This window comes from Gnatocerus cornutus, chromosome 9 (genome assembly GCF_029298725.1).
Source record: "Gnatocerus cornutus isolate USDA-ARS CGAHR chromosome 9, icGnaCorn1.1, whole genome shotgun sequence".
Lineage (NCBI taxonomy): Eukaryota > Metazoa > Arthropoda > Insecta > Coleoptera > Tenebrionidae > Gnatocerus > Gnatocerus cornutus.
In genome coordinates this window covers 15,036,876-15,053,761 of record NC_142241.1, presented here as the reverse complement: position 1 = coordinate 15,053,761, position 16,886 = coordinate 15,036,876, and the positions used below count along the sequence as shown (strand labels likewise).

The window sequence follows — 16,886 nt, the reverse complement described above, 5'->3', positions numbered from 1 at the left end:
AACAAGTCAGTTCCGTTATAACACTCGTGGTTCGATATCCGTACTAGAATCAAGATGAACGCCTCTAATGCATCAGTTTTCTTGCACACGCTCATGTTTGTCATGAACCAAAGCAACTACCAGAACGTGGACGAGTCCTACAATTACTATTTTCTGGAAATTGGGAAAAGTTGGTAAGTCGCTGAGCTCGGAAAACACTCATTTATAGGTCCTCTTCCAGCGCACAACACCACCAAGTGCTATGGTAGCTACGGGTGCTTCCAACTCTCTCCTCCATGGACCTCTGAGCATCGACCAGTCTCCCTCTTCCCTGAGGAACTCTCCAAGGTAAAATCACCCATCAAACTCCAAGGTCGTACCTATCAAATTAATTCAGATAGAACCGAAATATCCCTACTATACGAGGGCCAACCCCACGACACCTTTCTTCATTGACCTCAACGAGCCCGATGTCATCGGATCCATCGCCATCGACCCCCGTAAACCCGTCTATATTATAGCCCATGGGTACCTAGAGGGCGGCCACGTCTACTGGATTCAAGAAGCCGTGACTGAGCTCCTCCGCCTTGAAGACAGCTCGGTCATCGTGGTGGACTGGGCGGGCGGCTCCGGCCCCCCTTACACTCAAGCCGTTGCAAACATCCGCCTTGTCGGCGCGATAACCTCCCATCTCATCTACGACCTCTCCACCCACACCGGAACGAAGAAACTAGACCACGTCCACTGCATCGGCCACTCTCTGGGGGCTCACATGTGCGGCTACGTCGGCTACACCTTACAAAAGAAGTTCAAGTTGACCCTGGGACGCATCACCGGGCTCGATCCAGCGGAGCCCCATTTCGCGAAGGCTAAACCGCCGGTGCGGTTAGACAAGTCGGCTGCTCAGTACGTCGATGTGGTGCATACTGACGCGAGTCAGTTTATTCGAGGGGGTTTGGGGATGACCGAGAAGATTGGACACGTGGATTATTACCCCAATGGGGGGACCAACCAACCGGGGTGTGGGAAAAGTGTCGCGCAGTACATTTCGGATGCGCAAGGGAGCTTCTTTATGGGGATAAGGAGGTATTTGGGGTGCAACCACCTAAGGAGTCACGAGTACTTCGTCGAGAGCATCAACCCCAATCCGAAATGTTCCTTTACCACCGTCAAATGCTCGAGTCATGAGGTTGGTATTCTTGTAGTTTCAACGAGAGTTAACTTGGGGGTTTCAGGACTTCTTGGCCGGAAAATGCTTCGACTGTGGATGGAGAAACGAGCGATGCATCCAGTTCGGATTCCACGGGAGAAAAGACTATGAGAATCTCGTCCAGAAACGGATTGTGGCCCCGAATACCAACATCGCCACCTACTTTATCACAGGCGACCAAAAACCCTACTGCAGTAAGTAACAACTCGGCACCTCAGAAGCATAAGGGTTTATCTCCATTATGGCTTCGAGAAAATCTTGATGTAATATGCAAAACTACAGATAGATGGCGCCACCATCCGAAAATGTTTGCGGCCAGAAGACTTACTTTTAGGCCGCTTTTGAGGCCTAAAATTCCGTTTTCAGTTTAAGTCGCCTTAAAACCACATTTATTACTGTCTTTACAGGAGGTCATTACAAGATAACAGTGAAAATATCCAACTCCGACGAAAGCGTGCGCCACGGGGGCGAAATCGGCCAAATCTTCCTCACGATGCACTCCACCACCGACGGCAAAGGCCCCAAGAGCAAACCAGTGGCTCTCAACAGTGGTGGTTTCCACGAACCTGGCCAAACGTACACGGCGGTGGTGCCCACCAACGAAATCCCCAAACTCAAAGCCGTCGAAGTCGAATGGCGGTACCAAAGCAGCGTTTTCAACCCCTTGACCTGGAGGATCCTCGCCGTGCCTATGATTTACGTCGACAAGGTTTCCGTGGACGCTCTCGAAATCAGACAGAGGTAAAACTACGAATATACAGAGTGTCGCCACTTAGTTCTTTTTCTTCAGCATCACAGTTTGTTCGAAAGACGGGAAACCTCTTCAAACGGCACAACCGAAACTCATGATCGCCTCGTACTGTTGAAAATAATTACAGCTCTCTGTATTACCACACGTAAAAAGCCGTCCCGAAAATCGGAGTTTGTTGTAAATACCTAGTTAAGTAAATTATTTTTTCTAATAAAACCAATAAAATGAACAGCACTCGCGCTGAAACCTCATAGCGCAACTCCCCCTCTACTCCGCCACGGTAATCGCGAGTTGTTTGGTCTTCTGATTGTCGAACTTATCCATCGTTTTTATGTCACTGATTGCAATGAGTGCGACAATCAAACCGAGCCCTAGAAGCCCAGTCACTAACAGTCCCGACCAAATGGGGACTGTGGTGAAGTCCACACAGTCGTAAACATCCCCGAAGTCTCCATTTTTCGAATCAGGCTGCACCTGCATGTCGAAAATGAGCAACTCAATTGTCTTATCGGCGTCGGCGAAGACAGTGACGCCACTGCAATGGTACGAAAAGTGAGCAGGGACGCTGAAGGGCTCCGTCACTGTTAGAGTACTCGAAAAGTTGCTGGTGATGCTCTTAACTTTGACCGTCGCCAAGGACCAGTAGGTATTTTGCCACGTGAAGAAGAACTGGAGGATGTATTTTTCTTCGTCGCCCACTGGGACACGAGCGTCGAGTCGGAACGACGAGTTTTTACTATCAATAGTCACTTGGATCCCATTCCCGAACTCGATGGAGTAGTTTCCGGTTTTGAGCAGAAGGTTCTGAGGCGAGTACAACAAACTGTAAATATTCTTCGGGGACTTGGCGCGGTACAACACCGAATCCCTCGGGAGATCCGGAGACTCCGTACTCTCCTCAACCTCCCGTTTCTGCCTCTCACTGTAAAAAACTAACACCGACAGGATGTCAGACCCTCTCGACATATCCACGCGCTGTTTCGTCTCCACCAGAGCGACATCTTCAACGTTGGTAATCTCTGAAACAACACTTGTCCTTTTGAAGACTCGTCACTACTCGTCACTAAGACAAACCTGTGGCATTCTCAATGGTGATGTCACCATTCGGATTGTACGCTCTATGGTAGCCCTCCGACAACCGCTCAAACTCCTGGAGAAGTGACGGGGAGCTCTTGTAGATTGCCACTTCGGGGTATCCCAGCGCCTTCACCAAATCCTCGAGAGTGTCGTCGGTGAAGACGTTGAGAGGTGAAACCTTGAGATCATTCTTGCTCCACAAGAAGACAGCGGCGTTGATGTGGTAAATTAGCAAAGAGACGAGGGCGATTTTTGCCAACATTTTGTGACAGGTGATTATGACATTGATCGGTGCGCGGAGGGAGCGTGCGTCGCTTGTTTTGGGGTTGCTACAGTGATGATCGAAGACATTTTAGGAGGGTGAAGTTGGCCGCATTGTCCCCCTAAAATTTGAAGTCTGGCAATTTTGACGTAAAAAGAGCTGTGGAAAGTCCAAAAAGGATCTAGAAAATCTGGAGGATTTGGGGGAATCTAGCAAGAATTAACATACAGAGGCTTAATTATAATTACAAAAGGTAATTAATATGTAGAATTCTTATCAGTAAGGACACAAACTTAACATAAACAAACAAAACTACACTTTACCACTTAACTCCTTCATTCCATTGTTATCATGTCCGACAAAAACGCCACTGGAGCCCTAGAGACCTTTCGGGAATACATAAAAATCCCTTCGGTTCACCCCAACGTGAACTACGGTAAGCTCTTGTACCTCGACCCCCAACTAACTTTCTATCTCTTCAGATGGTTGCCTCAAATTCCTCGAGAAACAAGCCCACAGTTTGGGCCTTCCCATCAAAGTCTTTTACATGGTTCCCAACAAACCAGTCGTTGTGTTATCATGGGTGGGAAGCGATCCGACTTTACCATCAATTCTCCTAAACAGTCACATGGATGTGGTTCCGGTGTACGAAGACAAGTGGACTTACAAACCGTTCAGTGCTCATATCGACTCCCAAAAGCGCATCTATGGACGCGGCACTCAAGACATGAAGAGTGTTGGGATCCAATACCTCGAAGCAGTGCGAAGATTGAAGCAGAATGGGGTTGTTTTGAAACGAACCATCCACATCTCGTTTGTCCCTGGTAAGAACCATCAACTTTAAGAACTCGTCAGTTTTATGGTTGTAGATGAGGAAATCGGCGGTGTTGATGGCATGAAGGCGTTCGTCCAAACTGAGGATTTCAGGAAGTTCAACGTCGGAGCGGCGTTCGATGAAAGTTGTGCCAGTCCCAAAGAAGAGTTCGTTGTCTTCTATGGAGAGCGTTGTTTGTGGCAGTTTCATATTCATTGCCCTGGGAAACCCGGTCACGGTTCTTTACTTCTGGATAACACAGCTGGGGAGAAAGCCGCAAAGCTCCTCCAGAGCGTGTATCAGTTTCGAAGCTTCCAAAAGAAGTTGCTGGAGGACAATCCCTCCTTGCAGCTAGCGGATGTCACTTCCATTAATCTGACCCAAGTCAAAGTGAGTCGTTCTTTGTAAACTCTTTAATACGTGATCTTCCTCAGGGAGGTGTTCAAACCAACGTCATCCCTCCAGAGTTCATTCTGTCGTTTGACTGTCGCATCCCTCCAGACACCGACTTGGGGAAATGGGAGGAAACTTTGAATAAATGGTGTGAGGAGGCCGGTCCTGGAGTTTGGATAGAATACGATCATAAGAAGCCCCCTGTCGTTTCCACGAAACTGGATGATAGTAACATCTACTGGGTGGCGTTCAAGGAGGCCACGGATAAAATGTAAGTAACTCAGGAGCTTGTAATTGAAATAACGGAATTTCTAGGGGGTTGAAACTAAAACCCCAGATCTGCATGGGGGCTACTGATGGCTGCTACGTGCGCGGCGTCGGAATCCCATGCTTGGGCTTCTCCCCCATGAATAACACTCCCGTGTTGCTCCACGACCACGATGAGTACATCACCGTTGATACCTTCCTCAAAGGAATTGATATTTATTACGAAATCCTTATTGTCCTTGGTAACAAAATTGTGTAAAATACAATTCTAATCTGAAAAGCCCGCGTTTTATTGTCCTGGGGCCCCAACAACAAAAAACATGTTTGCCGGACGTGGCTTATTATCAAAGATCTTATCAAAAGCCACTTAGTAAACACCTTTTGTCTATTTAAGACCACATTTAAGCCAAACAAACCTTGAGAAAGTGTCAGTACAACCGTAGAAACAAAACTTGAAGATGTCTTCATTGACCCCCACAGAAAAAGAGACGCTGAATGTCCAAGCCGTGGAAAACTTCCGCGAGTACTTGAAGATCCCCTCCGTACATCCTAACATCGACTATGGTAAGAAAAAATCGCTAAAAATTTTTTTTCGGGATTTGACAGTATAACCTCACTTTTTACGATTCGCGAAATTACGATGTTTTAGAGCGAATTGAGGACTGCGGGTCAAGCTTTACCGACGTTTCATATCCAAGATACGTCTGAATGTGAATTTCATCGTCGCGGGGTCGTTTCCGGAAACCTAACCTCAATTTTAAGGGGGCACCAATTTCCTAATTTCAGTGCAATTTTCAAGTTTTGGGCGGCTTTTCCGCAGTACAATCAAACAGAAGCGGATAAAAACTGACGCGAAGCCCTAATTTGCAGGTCCTTGTGTCACATTCTTGCAAAAACAAGCGAAAAGCCTCGACCTCCCCATCAAGACGTACAACGTCGTGCCTAACAAACCCATCGTGGTCATATCATGTGTCGGAACCGAACCAACCTGGCCCAGCGTCCTCCTCAACAGTCACATGGACGTGGTGCCTGTCTTCGCCGACAAGTGGACTCACAAACCCTTCGATGCCGAGATAGACGAGCAGAATAACATCTACGCGCGTGGAACTCAAGACATGAAAAGCGTCGGTATCCAATATCTGGAAGCTGTTAGACGAATGAAGAAAGAAGGCGTTACGTTGAAACGAACCCTCCACTTGTCGTTTGTTCCTGGTAAATAATTCATTCCTATTGTTAAAGAAACTGGGATTTTTCTTTCAGAGGAGGAAGTCGGAGGAGTGGATGGAATGAGGGAATTCGTCCACACGAAGGAGTTCAAGGGTTTGAACGTGGGGGTGTCCCTGGATGAAGGGATGGCGAGCCCCACTGACGAGTTTGCGTTGTTCAACGGAGAGAGGTGCATTTGGCGTATGTAACACTTCTTCCAGGGACACGTCCCGATTATCAAACTCTTCCAGATTTGCATATACATTGTCCGGGACATCCAGGACACGGTTCCCTACTCCTGGACAACACCGCCGGAGAAAAAGTCGCGTTTCTCATGAACAAATTCTACGAGTTCCGACGACAAGAAAAGCAGAAACTTAAAGACAACCCCAATTGGACCGTCGGCGATGTCACCACAGTGAATGTGACTCAACTTCGAGTAAGTAACGTAAAGACGCAATGCTATTGGTTCATTCTTAAGTCAGTTTAATTTTCATGCCACCTAGATGTGATTGGGTAAAAAAATAATCAAACAGTTATAAGACACGAACTTAAGTCATTTCTTTAGGGTGGGGTGCAAACCAACGTGATTCCCGACGAACTAACTATAGCAGTTGATATTCGTATCCCCCCTGAAACCGTGGACATCAAAAAATGGGAAGAAACTATTAACAAGTGGTGTAAAGAAGCCGGCGAAGGCATCTGGATTGAGTACGAGCAAAAACAAAAACAAGTTCCTTCCACTAAACTGGATAATTCCAACCCTTTCTGGCTCGCTTTCAAAGCCGCCACTGATAAATTGTAAGACTCTGTTGCGATAGTGACAAAATAAGGAACGTGGCGTTTCAGAGGGCTCAAATTAAAGAAACAGATTTTCCCAGGGGGTACCGATAGTCGCTACGTTAGAGAACTTGGCGTTCCGGCGATTGGATTTTCCCCTATTAATAACACGCCGGTGCTGCTCCACGACCACGATGAGTATTTAGGGGTGAATACGTTCCTAAAAGGCATTGAGATTTACTACAAGATCCTGGGGGCTGTGGGCAACGTTGCGGAGCGCACCGGATAAATCAAGTTGTCGTGGACATAAAATGCAATAAATTTATATGATGGTTACTTCGTTGTTTTTCTTGAAATAAAATGCGCAATTTAGTCAAATTAGAGAGGAAACTCACCACTTTCCGTTTCCGGTCACAAAACTAACAAAAAACTGAGTTTTTAACACAAAAACTCGAAACGAAAGTTTCACTAACAACCCCGCACGTGCCTAACTTCAAATCGCTGGCGCGTCATTGGTCGCTCAGCCGCATGCGTGCCAACAACAGCTGACAATTTTTTTTAAACCGAGGCGGGAAAGTAATTTTTAAAATTTCAAGTTCGGGTTTGCCCCCGTACTTTGGATAAAACCCCCCAAGATGTGGCGCCCCCACTTTACAACGTCGCCCCCGTCATTAAAATGTCCTCTTCGGGGTCTTTGCCGACAATTTCCGTCCTATTTAGCCACCCACAGTAATAAATTTAACCAAGCAAATTAGTTTTAATAAACATTTCCAGCAGCCTTGAACACCATAATAAAAATAAGAGTCTCCCTTCGAGCTCGTGTATTTATAAAACCGCCGTCGCGACGGTTTTACTTTGGAATTTTGGTCGTAAGATGTCTTCGTCGTCAGCTGTTCAGCAAGACGCGTTGGACACGCAAGCTGTCAACAATTTTCGGGAATATCTGCGAATTCCTTCGGTGCATCCGGATGTTAATTATGGTGAGTTGTTCTTTAAAGTTTGTTCTTCCTTGGGGGCTGTTTTCGCCGCGATTCTTTAACTGCAAGGGTTGCGAAATATCCAGGAATTTTAACAGGTCATGATGTGGACATGGCTTGGCTTCGGTTTTTGGGTGTGGAGTGAGTAAACGGGAATTCGGGGGGTTTTTCGCGAAAATTCAGCGAGAATAGCATTGGGGAGGGAAAATTGGGGGTTTTCCAGGATTTCCGGGGAGTTGGGTGGAAGTTGGGGGGGTTTTGCCCGGATGTGGTTCTTTGTGTTATTTCCAACGACGCGGGTCTTAGGGCGGTTGTACGAAGCCTTTGGGGGGTTGGGGGCTGCGTTCCTGGAACCTGGGGGGCAGAATTATCCGGGATTTAACGAATGACCTCTCGATTATTCGTTCTAATTGATTTGAGCCCCATTTTACCATACGTAATTCCGAATCTGCCTCTTCCAGAAGCCTGTGTCAGCTTCCTGCAGCGCCAAGCAGCCTCCCTGGACCTCCCCATGGAAGTCCACCACATGGTCCCCAACAAACCCATCGTGATTCTAACATGGCTGGGAGTGGAGCCCACTTGGCCCAGCATCCTCCTCAACAGCCACATGGACGTGGTTCCTGTCTTTCCAGAGAAGTGGAGCTGTGACCCCTTTGGGGCCCACACCGCCAACAATAAAATCTTCGGGAGAGGCACCCAAGACATGAAGAGTGTTGGTATCCAATACCTCGAAGCCGTGCGGCGCCTCAAACACCGAAAGGTCTTGAAACGTACTCTCCACCTGTCTTTCATGCCAGGTACCCCCTTGTTGACGCTTTTCTTTATTGTAACATTTCTGAGCAGATGAGGAGATTGGGGGAGGTGATGGAATGAGACAGTTCGTCCACAGCAACCAATTCAAGAGTTTGAACGTTGGATTTGCTTTGGATGAGGGGATGGCCAGTCCAAACGAAGACTTCGCTCTTTTTAATGGAGAGAGGTGCATTTGGTGTAAGAAAAGGGGTTGAAAGGGGCTACATGACTGGTAGAGTTCGTAGATTTGCACGTCCATTGTCCTGGGACTCCCGGGCATGGATCCCTACTTCTTGCAGAGACAGCTGGGGAGAAAGTCGCGAGATTTTTACGGCGACTCTTCCACTTCAGGGGGCTCCAGGTGGAGAAGCTGTCACGTTGTCTCATCGGAGATGTCGTCAGCGTCAATCTAACTCAGATGAGAGTGAGTATCTTAATTTTTCTTGCCAACTAGATTCGAGGAAGGTACCGTTTTGACCAAAATTCTTACAGGGGGGTGTTCAGAACAACGTGGTGCCCCCAGAGTTCGTCTTGGCGATCGATTGCCGCCTCCCCCCAACTCTCGATGTCACGAAATGGGAGGAAACTCTGGAGGAGTGGTGTAAGGAAGCCGGTTCAGGAGTCTGGGTGGAATTCAAGCAGAAGCTGCCCCAGGTCAAACCGACTAGAGTCGACCAATCTAACCCATTCTGGGTGGGTTTTAAGGGGGCGATGGACGAAATGTGAGTACCATGGGTTGGTTACCACGAAGTTATAGTTGTTTGTAGGGGTCTAACAGTGAACCCCCAGATTTTTCCGGGTGGTACCGACAGCCGCTACGTCAGAGGTGTAGGTATACCAGCTCTTGGTTTTTCCCCTATTAACCGCACTCAGATTCTTTTACACGACCATGATGAGTATTTAGGAGTCGAGACGTTTTTAAAAGGGATTGAGATTTATTGCCGCATTCTAACGAGTGTTGGTAATGTTGAAGACAAAACTGGGTGATTGGAATTGTTGTTGAGACAAAGAAGTGCAATAAATGAATTGTTTGTCGTTATTGGTTATTGTTGAATGAAGATTGGAGGCTACAATCAAGAGAAATTGATAGATTATCGCTTGTTTATATCCAAAGTTGATGAAAGCACCTTTTGTGCTTGAGTTATTTGTTTCCACCGACCTCCCCTCGCCGATTTGGACTCGCCCGCAGTAATCGATTTTTGCAGCCGGTGCCTAATTAAACAGATAATGGATAAATGATATAATACAAAGTAGTCTTCACGGCCCCCCACGTATTCCCGCTCGAAACAGCCCCGAAGGCCCCCCAACCAGCCCCCTTTTTCAATATTAAGTTTATTGTCGGAAATTATCAAGCTGCCATGACAGTCCCTTTAAACGACGTTCCCGGCAAATTCCCCAAACGACCATCGAAAAGTCGCTCAAAATCTCCACGCTGCGACTTCGTACCCCCATAATCCGCCCATCGAAATGTCGGGCGAAAAACGCTGAAAAATCTCGTGCATGTCATATCCCGCGCAGTTTCGCCATTGCCGAAAAAACTTAGGTTAAATTAAATGTCAAGAACCCATTACCACGCGTATCGTTATTCGATTGTAAAGTCGGCGTTCCGGCGATTTCGCTCGGCCAATGAGAGCGAGGCGGGAAACACTCGTGACTTGCGCCGACCAATGGACAGCGCGCGATTTGAATTCCCTCTTCGTTCTTTGTGGATGACGACAAGTTTTGTATACATTCGTTGGGTGTAAAGTGCTGTCAGTGTTAAATATCTTTTTATCCATGATTTAAACAAAATTACAACCAGACACAACGAACTGCCGTCGAATTCGTCATCAGTAAGTATTTTCGGGGTTTTTCGGGTGTTTTTTTGCTACTTTTCTGTTACAAAATGGGGATAAATTGGAAATTTCGTGTGCTAGGCGCGGAATGGACTCGTCCAACGTTCAGATCCCGCTCTTTTGTGCAAACGTGTGTTATCTAATCGAAAACAACAATAATTAATTGATTGTTGGGAATTGACGTTCATTTATTGCCGTTTGCCAGAAAACACAGCCGCTGCGATGATTTACGCCGAAATTACAATGTTGGCGGGTAAACAAGAGAGCGACGGGGGTACACCCACACCTCCAATTTCTTGCGATTTTCACTCGAAATTGGGGATTTCCACCGGAAAGTCTGCAGTTTTCGCCAAAATCGGACCGTCTGCATTAAAATTGTATCATTTATTTTTATATCAACAAGGCGGGAAGACGATCTTCACACTTCAAGGTCACGGGGAAATCAGTTTTGATAACAATCGCTGGAAGCAATGTACTCAGTATTTTTAAAATTTACATTTTTACGTTTCCACAGGTGATTTCTGACAGGTTTCCTTCTCGTGGCCTGCTTTATTCAATTTTATTGTAAGCGCCCTTTTGTTGCCTTGTTCGAAGTCAATGGGGTGAAGAAAAGTGTTAAGATTGTCGGGGGCACCAGACGTCGCCTTTAACAAACCGGTATTCTTCGGCAAATCATGTTAACAATGATGACAAGATTATGCAGATTTTTTTAGTGTGGAGGTAAATGACTTCGGCTAAGAATACATTAGCAATTTTTATTTTTTTGAGAGGTGATTAAGCGGTTCTCACCCTCCTCTTGTTCACCCCTCGTGGTGGATGGATGGCCATCTGCCTGAATTGGGTACAGTTTGCCAATAAAACTCGTCTTTATCGCCGGTCTGCTCCACTAATTACACTTTATATTATTGATTGAAAGGAATCAAAGGATGGAATTCAATATTATAATTATGCATTTTTCATGAATGACTATTGAAAGGGTTCAGTGGAGCGGCGCTCTTCGTTTTTTTTTTACAAAAGTCTCAAATCCCCTGCACGTGGTTATCAAATTCACGTTTCTATTCCAATGGACATAAAAGCGCGAGGTACAATAAAACTCGATTTTATCTCTTGTACAGTGTTGAATTTGACACATTTTCTAACTTCGAAGCCATTCGGAATGAATGCGACTTCTGTGTTCTGTCCAGGGCACACACCTGATTTCCTCGCTGATTTCGTTCTGGTTTCGGCCAATTTTCCCTGATTTCCTTGCGATTTCGTCTAATTTCTCCTGATTTCCTTTTGATTGCGTGGAACTTCCCCTGATTTCCTTGCGATTTCGTCCAACTTCCCCTAATTTCCGTGGAATTTCGTCCAATTTCTCTGGATTTCCTTGCAATTTCTTGTAAATTTCCCCAAATTTCCTTGGAATTTCGTCCAATTTCCCCTGATTTCTTCTTGTAAGTTCATCTGATTTCCTAGTGATTTTTTCCAATTTCTCCTAATTTCCTTGTTTCTTCCTCCAACTTTCCCTGATTTTCTTGAGATTTCGTTCAACTTCCCTTGATTTCCTTGTAATTTCGTCTAATTTCTCCTGATTTCCTTTTGATTCCGTCGAACTTCCCCTGATTTCCTTGCGACTTCATCCAACTTCACCTAATTTCCGTGGAATTTCGTCCAACTTCTCTGGATTTCCTTGCAATTTCTTGTAAATTTCCCTAATTTCCCCTGATTTCTTCTTGTAAGTTCATCTAATTTCCTAGTGATTTTTTCCAATTTCTCCTAATTTCCTTGTTTCTTCCTCCAACTTTCTATGATTTTCTTGAGATTTCGTCCAACTTCCCCTGATTTCCTTGTAATTTCGTCTAATTTCTCCTGATTTCCTTTTGATTCCGTCGAACTTCCCCTGATTTCCTTGCGACTTCATCCAACTTCACCTAATTTCCGTGGAATTTCGTCCAATTTCTCTGGATTTCCTTGCAATTTCTTGTAATTCGTCCACCTTTCCCTGATTTTCTTCAGATTTCGTCCAAGTTCCCCTGATTTCTCCTTGTAAGTTCATCTAATTTCCTAGTGATTTTTTCCAATTTCTCCTAATTTCCTTGTTTCTTCGTCCACCTTTCTTTCCCTGATTTTCTTGAGATTTCGTCCAACTTCCCCTGATTTCCTTGTAATTTCGTCTAATTTCTCCTGATTTCCTTTTGATTGCGTCGAACTTCCCCTGATTTTCTTGCGATTCCGTCGAACTTCCCCTGATTTCCTTGCGATTTCGTCCAACTTCCCCTAATTTCCGTGGAATTTCGTCCAATTTCTCTGGATTTCCTCGCAATTTCTTGTAAATTCCCCTAATTTCCTTGGAATTTAGTCCAATTTCCCCTAACTTCTTCTTGTAAGTTCATGTAATTTCCTAGTGATTTTTTCCCAATTCCTCCTAATTTCCTTGTTTCTTCGTCCACCTTTCCCTGATTTTCTTGAGATTTCGTCCAACTTCCCCTGATTTCTTTGTGATTTCGTCTAATTTCTCCTGATTTCGTTTTGATTCCGTCGAACTTCCCCTAATTTCCGTGGAATTTCGTCCAATTTCTCTGGATTTCCTTCAATTTCTTTTAAATTCCCCTAATTTCCTTGGAATTTCTTCCAATTTCCCCTGATTTCTTTTTGTAAGTTCATCTAATTTCCTAGTGATTTTTTCCAATTCCTCCTAATTTCCTTGTTTCTTCGTCCACCTTTCCCTGATTTTCTTGAGATTTCGTCCAACTTCCCCTGATTTCCTTTTTATTTTCTCTAACTTCCCCAGATTTCCTAGTAATATCCTCTGATTTTCCTATTGATTTCCCCCGATCTTCCAATGATTTCCATTGTTTTTCTGGTGATTCCCTATTAATTTCCCAGTTTTCCTAACGATTTCCCCTGATTTACTAGTGATTTCCCAAAACTGATGCTCCGATTTCCCAAGGAAGTTAACCCCGGTGGTCTGTGGACGTAACAACAGAGGCGGATTCAGGTCGGTTGAGGCCTCGGCCGCTTGTGGAAATGAAGGGCCCCTAAAAAAAACCGAAATTTTTCATAGATTCTCTGACTATCACTAGCGACATGATACTGTGGTATTTTATCAAAAATATTTCATTACGAAACCGCTTCAGTATTGTCTTTCATGATACTGATCCACCCGAAGACGCCTTTTGTCTTTATTACATAAAAATTACTTTTTTTGAGTGTTTCCGTTTGATTTCGATTGAAGTGAGACGAAATTCTAACAAAAAATGCGAAGCTCGCTTCACTCGCGCCTCTATAAAAACGCGTTGGCCGCGCTCGTAACACAGCCCACTTTATTCCCCCACTGTTTATTTACACTTCCAATAATCATCAACTTTTTACGTCCCATCAAATTTTCTACAACTCTTTTTATTGCTTCCAGCACATTACCGCCATGTCTGCCGTGATGGACATGTATTTGAGCGCGTCTGATTCAATGCCGTTCCAAGACATCCTGGACATCGACATAAAATCGGAGATCGAGTCACTGGTCGGTGGCCACAACGACTTCTCCGGTTTCAACTTTTCCGAACTCCCACCTTTAGAACTGGAGGACGTGTCCGACATAAAATGGTTCTCTTCCAACTCGAATCACTCGAATTCCAGCTTGAATTTAGATTTCAACGGCGAAGACCGCACGACGATGGTGAATCCGAACGCTGTGATGCCGGCGATCTCTTTGGCGCAGAGCATCCGGTCGCCATCACCAGCGTTGATCGAAAGCCATTTGACGTTCTCGCCGTCGACCATCAAAATCTCGAACATAAAAGACGCGAATCACGTGAAGAAGGATCTGTTGAAGAGGTTGGACGATGATGAGAAGCCAGTGTTGAAGACTGTTAGCAAAGTAACGCCGATTTTGAAACCGGCGCCGAAGACGTTGACGAAGACGCCGACGCTGCTGACTTTTAGGAACACCGTTAGTAAAATCAACTCGCCGATTACAGTAGCTCAGGTTAATAGTGTGAATACGATCAGAACGGTGTCGGCGACGAACCGGAAGCTCAACAACGCGCGGTTTAGCGAAGAGAGCGAGAAGATTTACCCCAAACCCGCTTATAGTTACAGTTGTTTGATCGCGATGGCGTTGAAAAACAGCAGATCTGGCAGCTTACCGGTGTCGGAAATCTACAACTTCATGTGCAAGCATTTCCCGTATTTCATAACGGCGCCCAACGGCTGGAAGAACTCAGTCCGACATAACTTATCGCTGAACAAATGCTTCGAGAAGATTGAGAAACCGGCGTTGAATGGAGCGCAACGGAAGGGGTGTTTATGGGCGATGAACCCGGCGAAGATCAGCAAAATGGACGAGGAGGTGCAGAAGTGGTCACGGAAGGACCCGTCCGCCATCAGGAAAGCGATGATCAATCCTGATAACCTGGAGTCGCTGGAACGGGGAGAGTTGAAGTTCTCCTGCAGCTACGACGAAGGGGACACTTTCGGGGATTCCTGCGGAAGCGCGGAGAGCGAAGAAGGCTCTGATTACGAATTAGAGATGGAAATCCGAGGAAAAGCGTTAGATTACGTCAACGAGACGACGATCAAGACGGAGAACGAAGAAGGGAGCGATCTGGACATCGAAGTTGGCAGCGATTTGGATATAGAGGTACGAAAACAGACGCGCATCCGAATTGAATTAACAGTTTTGTTTCTAGGTGTCGGACGGGATGTACGAAGACATCGAAGAAGACCAAGAGATGCTAAGAGTGGAGATGGCTCTAGCCCAGAAGGAACTGATGGAGTACGAGAAGACCGTCAACAACAAGAGGCGGAGGACGTACATAATCCAGAATTAAACATCTCCAAGTGAAGCTGTGTAAGATTGGTGATAATTGTAAATAATTGTAACTTTTCCTGCCTGTTTGTGTCTTGGTCCGGGCGCCCATGCGCCCCTGGGGAAATCCCCGTGGAAATGGCAGATCTAGAATCGATTAGACATCGTTGGGCAGCATGGGCCCTCCGACCATCACACCTCGATTCTTTGTTTCATACCGGAAGACTGCCCCTGTCGCGTTAATCATATTTCTATGAAGCAACGAATCGACACTTTGTTTTAATCGTGTAATGTAAATCTTGAATTTGCCAAGACAGTATTTGGAAGTAGAGCAGTGCTTCAAGCGTGAATGTAGGCACATCCAAACTCGAAGCTTAGTTGTTTTGTTTTTATTAAAAAAACGTGCCTTTGCTCCAAACTTCTGTATTTCCTCTTGGTGGGACCAGTTCGCACTTTATTTTGTTTTTTTTATGTTTAATGTGATAATTTCGTTCTATTTATTGTCATCAAGAGTTGTTAAACTGGGCTTTCGGTTGTCCGAAGGCGTAGTTTGACGAAGGTGTGCATGCATGGGTCTCGAAAATGTCTGTCTCTAATTAGGATTACTTTTAAGGACAAAAGAGACTATTTTTAAAGTCGCGAAAAGTGTCCGTCGGATTTTGTACTATATTTAACTTTTTTTTTATTAGTTTAAGAGCTACGTTAAGGCGATGTACAAATTTTGTTAGGTTTAATAACATCCTTGTAAAAATAAAGTCAGGACTTTGTAGTCATCGTTTGATTCCCTACCATAAAATGATCCTATTTTTACAAGAGATAAGTCATGATAGTTATAGAAAAAGTGACACTGTAGGTACATTAATTTCTAAAATAAATGAACAGTTCGTAGAATCGTTTTTACTTGACATAATAGAAAATCTAGCTCAAATCAAGGAGGCAACGGCAGTACTGACACCTTGTTTTTTGGTACTTTCCTCAAACTCCCTAGAATGTTGAACATCCCGAAATTTTAATCGGCCATAACTCCCTTATTTGTCGACGTACGAGGATTTTGAGCACGGATTTGGATTCAGCGCAAAATGAGCCGCAGTAACGTTAGTTTGCTTGACAAATAAACTAGGTATTGACCAAAATAGGTCTGATTTTTAAGATCGTTTTTTAGGGCGAAAATGACGTCCAATGTCTTTGAGTTATGTATCAATCGAAAGAGGAGCTCAAAGTCCATCATCTATCAAAATTTCAGATCTATAGGACAAGTAGTTCGCGAGAGGCGGTCAAAAATCGAAAAATTCATTTGTTTTTAATCGATTTTACTTCACAAAATATAAAAGGTGTCTCAAATCAAGGTAGGCATGGCAGTACTGTCGCTTGGTTTTTTGGTGCTTTTCCCAAACTCCCTAAAATGTTGAGCAGCCCGAAATTTTAATCAGCCATAACTCCCTTATTTGTTGACGTACGAGGACTTTGAGCGCAGATTTGGATTCAGCGTGAAATTCTGCGTTAAATGAGCCGCAATGACTCAAATTTGCTCAAAAAATTGAGGAGAAATCGACGTAACTATTCTTAACAAATAACTACATAATGACCAAAACAGGTTTTTTTTGTGTGATTGTTAAGGAGGTTTTTCAGGGCGAAAATGACGTCCAATGTCTTTGATTTATGTATCAATCGAAAGAGGAGCTACAGGTCCATCATCTGTCAAAATTTCAAATTGACAGGACCAGTAGTTTACGAAAGGCGGTCAAAAACGAAAA

At 44.8% G+C, this 16,886-nt stretch overlaps 6 protein-coding genes across 9 annotated transcripts; 5 read left to right on the top strand and 1 right to left on the bottom strand.

The window, feature by feature from the left end:
* The first annotated feature begins 54 nt into the window (after nucleotides 1–54).
* On the top strand, nucleotides 55–2,169 carry LOC148169156 (pancreatic triacylglycerol lipase). Of its 2 annotated transcripts, none has more exons than XM_088044699.1 (6): nucleotides 55–169; nucleotides 221–327; nucleotides 377–1,168; nucleotides 1,215–1,383; nucleotides 1,597–1,930; nucleotides 1,980–2,169. In XM_088044699.1, exons 1-6 carry the CDS (start codon nucleotides 55–57, stop codon nucleotides 2,053–2,055), a joined length of 1,593 nt encoding a protein of 530 aa, XP_087900825.1. In that variant the 3' UTR covers nucleotides 2,056–2,169. The 2 variants fall into 2 exon arrangements, with proteins under 2 accessions (XP_087900825.1, XP_087900824.1); XM_088044698.1 differs by having other exon boundaries at nucleotides 209–327.
* Nucleotides 2,121–3,296, bottom strand: LOC148169155 (uncharacterized). Its single transcript, XM_088044715.1, has 2 exons — nucleotides 3,015–3,296; nucleotides 2,121–2,959 (listed from the first exon to the last, which is right to left on the bottom strand). Exons 1-2 carry the CDS (start codon nucleotides 3,277–3,279, stop codon nucleotides 2,208–2,210), a joined length of 1,017 nt encoding a protein of 338 aa, XP_087900841.1. The 5' UTR covers nucleotides 3,280–3,296; the 3' UTR covers nucleotides 2,121–2,207.
* A 144-nt stretch (nucleotides 3,297–3,440) lies between these two features.
* LOC148169154 (aminoacylase-1-like) lies at nucleotides 3,441–5,033 on the top strand. Of its 2 annotated transcripts, none has more exons than XM_088044710.1 (5): nucleotides 3,441–3,532; nucleotides 3,762–4,103; nucleotides 4,149–4,483; nucleotides 4,528–4,757; nucleotides 4,802–5,033. In XM_088044710.1, exons 2-5 carry the CDS (start codon nucleotides 3,827–3,829, stop codon nucleotides 5,010–5,012), a joined length of 1,053 nt encoding a protein of 350 aa, XP_087900836.1. In that variant the 5' UTR covers nucleotides 3,441–3,532; nucleotides 3,762–3,826; the 3' UTR covers nucleotides 5,013–5,033. The 2 variants fall into 2 exon arrangements, with proteins under 2 accessions (XP_087900836.1, XP_087900835.1); XM_088044709.1 differs by having other exon boundaries at nucleotides 3,518–3,715.
* Nucleotides 5,034–5,115: 82 nt separating this feature from the next.
* Nucleotides 5,116–7,075, top strand: LOC148169153 (aminoacylase-1-like). Its single transcript, XM_088044705.1, has 6 exons — nucleotides 5,116–5,317; nucleotides 5,624–5,965; nucleotides 6,014–6,160; nucleotides 6,211–6,398; nucleotides 6,528–6,760; nucleotides 6,809–7,075. The coding sequence occupies exons 1-6, from the start codon at nucleotides 5,212–5,214 to the stop codon at nucleotides 7,026–7,028; spliced, it is 1,236 nt and encodes a 411-aa protein (XP_087900831.1). The 5' UTR covers nucleotides 5,116–5,211; the 3' UTR covers nucleotides 7,029–7,075.
* A 454-nt stretch (nucleotides 7,076–7,529) lies between these two features.
* On the top strand, nucleotides 7,530–9,547 carry LOC148169152 (aminoacylase-1-like). Its single transcript, XM_088044722.1, has 6 exons — nucleotides 7,530–7,719; nucleotides 8,178–8,513; nucleotides 8,560–8,706; nucleotides 8,754–8,932; nucleotides 9,001–9,230; nucleotides 9,276–9,547. Exons 1-6 carry the CDS (start codon nucleotides 7,614–7,616, stop codon nucleotides 9,493–9,495), a joined length of 1,218 nt encoding a protein of 405 aa, XP_087900848.1. The 5' UTR covers nucleotides 7,530–7,613; the 3' UTR covers nucleotides 9,496–9,547.
* jumu (Forkhead box protein N4 jumeau) lies at nucleotides 9,212–16,023 on the top strand. 2 transcript variants are annotated; one of them, XM_088044704.1, is made up of 3 exons: nucleotides 9,212–9,230; nucleotides 13,738–14,964; nucleotides 15,014–16,023. In XM_088044704.1, exons 2-3 carry the CDS (start codon nucleotides 13,750–13,752, stop codon nucleotides 15,152–15,154), a joined length of 1,356 nt encoding a protein of 451 aa, XP_087900830.1. In that variant the 5' UTR covers nucleotides 9,212–9,230; nucleotides 13,738–13,749; the 3' UTR covers nucleotides 15,155–16,023. The 2 variants fall into 2 exon arrangements, with proteins under 2 accessions (XP_087900830.1, XP_087900829.1); XM_088044703.1 differs by lacking the exon at nucleotides 9,212–9,230 and adding an exon at nucleotides 10,254–10,340.
* Nucleotides 16,024–16,886: the final 863 nt, after the last annotated feature.

Bases quoted from the DNA above. Each gene is read 5' to 3' on its own strand.
- LOC148169156 (XM_088044698.1), top strand. From the start codon at position 55: ATGAACGCCTCTAATGCATCAGTTTTCTTGCACACGCTCATGTTTGTC. The intron at 328-376 runs GTAAAATCACCC...AAATTAATTCAG, and splicing joins TCCCTGAGGAACTCTCCAAG to ATAGAACCGAAATATCCCTA. The intron at 1,384-1,596 runs GTAAGTAACAAC...CTGTCTTTACAG, and splicing joins CGACCAAAAACCCTACTGCA to GAGGTCATTACAAGATAACA.
- LOC148169153 (XM_088044705.1), top strand. From the start codon at position 5,212: ATGTCTTCATTGACCCCCACAGAAAAAGAGACGCTGAATGTCCAAGCC. The intron at 6,399-6,527 runs GTAAGTAACGTA...TCATTTCTTTAG, and splicing joins TGAATGTGACTCAACTTCGA to GGTGGGGTGCAAACCAACGT. The intron at 6,761-6,808 runs GTAAGACTCTGT...GTGGCGTTTCAG, and splicing joins AAAGCCGCCACTGATAAATT to AGGGCTCAAATTAAAGAAAC.
- LOC148169152 (XM_088044722.1), top strand. From the start codon at position 7,614: ATGTCTTCGTCGTCAGCTGTTCAGCAAGACGCGTTGGACACGCAAGCT. The intron at 8,514-8,559 runs GTACCCCCTTGT...ATTTCTGAGCAG, and splicing joins CCACCTGTCTTTCATGCCAG to ATGAGGAGATTGGGGGAGGT. The intron at 8,707-8,753 runs GTAAGAAAAGGG...TAGAGTTCGTAG, and splicing joins TGGAGAGAGGTGCATTTGGT to ATTTGCACGTCCATTGTCCT.
- LOC148169155 (XM_088044715.1), bottom strand. From the start codon at position 3,279: ATGTTGGCAAAAATCGCCCTCGTCTCTTTGCTAATTTACCACATCAAC. The intron at 2,960-3,014 runs GTTTGTCTTAGT...GTGTTGTTTCAG, and splicing joins CACCATTGAGAATGCCACAG to AGATTACCAACGTTGAAGAT.
- LOC148169154 (XM_088044709.1), top strand. From the start codon at position 3,631: ATGTCCGACAAAAACGCCACTGGAGCCCTAGAGACCTTTCGGGAATAC. The intron at 3,716-3,761 runs GTAAGCTCTTGT...CTATCTCTTCAG, and splicing joins TCACCCCAACGTGAACTACG to ATGGTTGCCTCAAATTCCTC. The intron at 4,758-4,801 runs GTAAGTAACTCA...CGGAATTTCTAG, and splicing joins AAGGAGGCCACGGATAAAAT to GGGGTTGAAACTAAAACCCC.
- jumu (XM_088044704.1), top strand. From the start codon at position 13,750: ATGTCTGCCGTGATGGACATGTATTTGAGCGCGTCTGATTCAATGCCG. The intron at 14,965-15,013 runs GTACGAAAACAG...TTTTGTTTCTAG, and splicing joins GCAGCGATTTGGATATAGAG to GTGTCGGACGGGATGTACGA.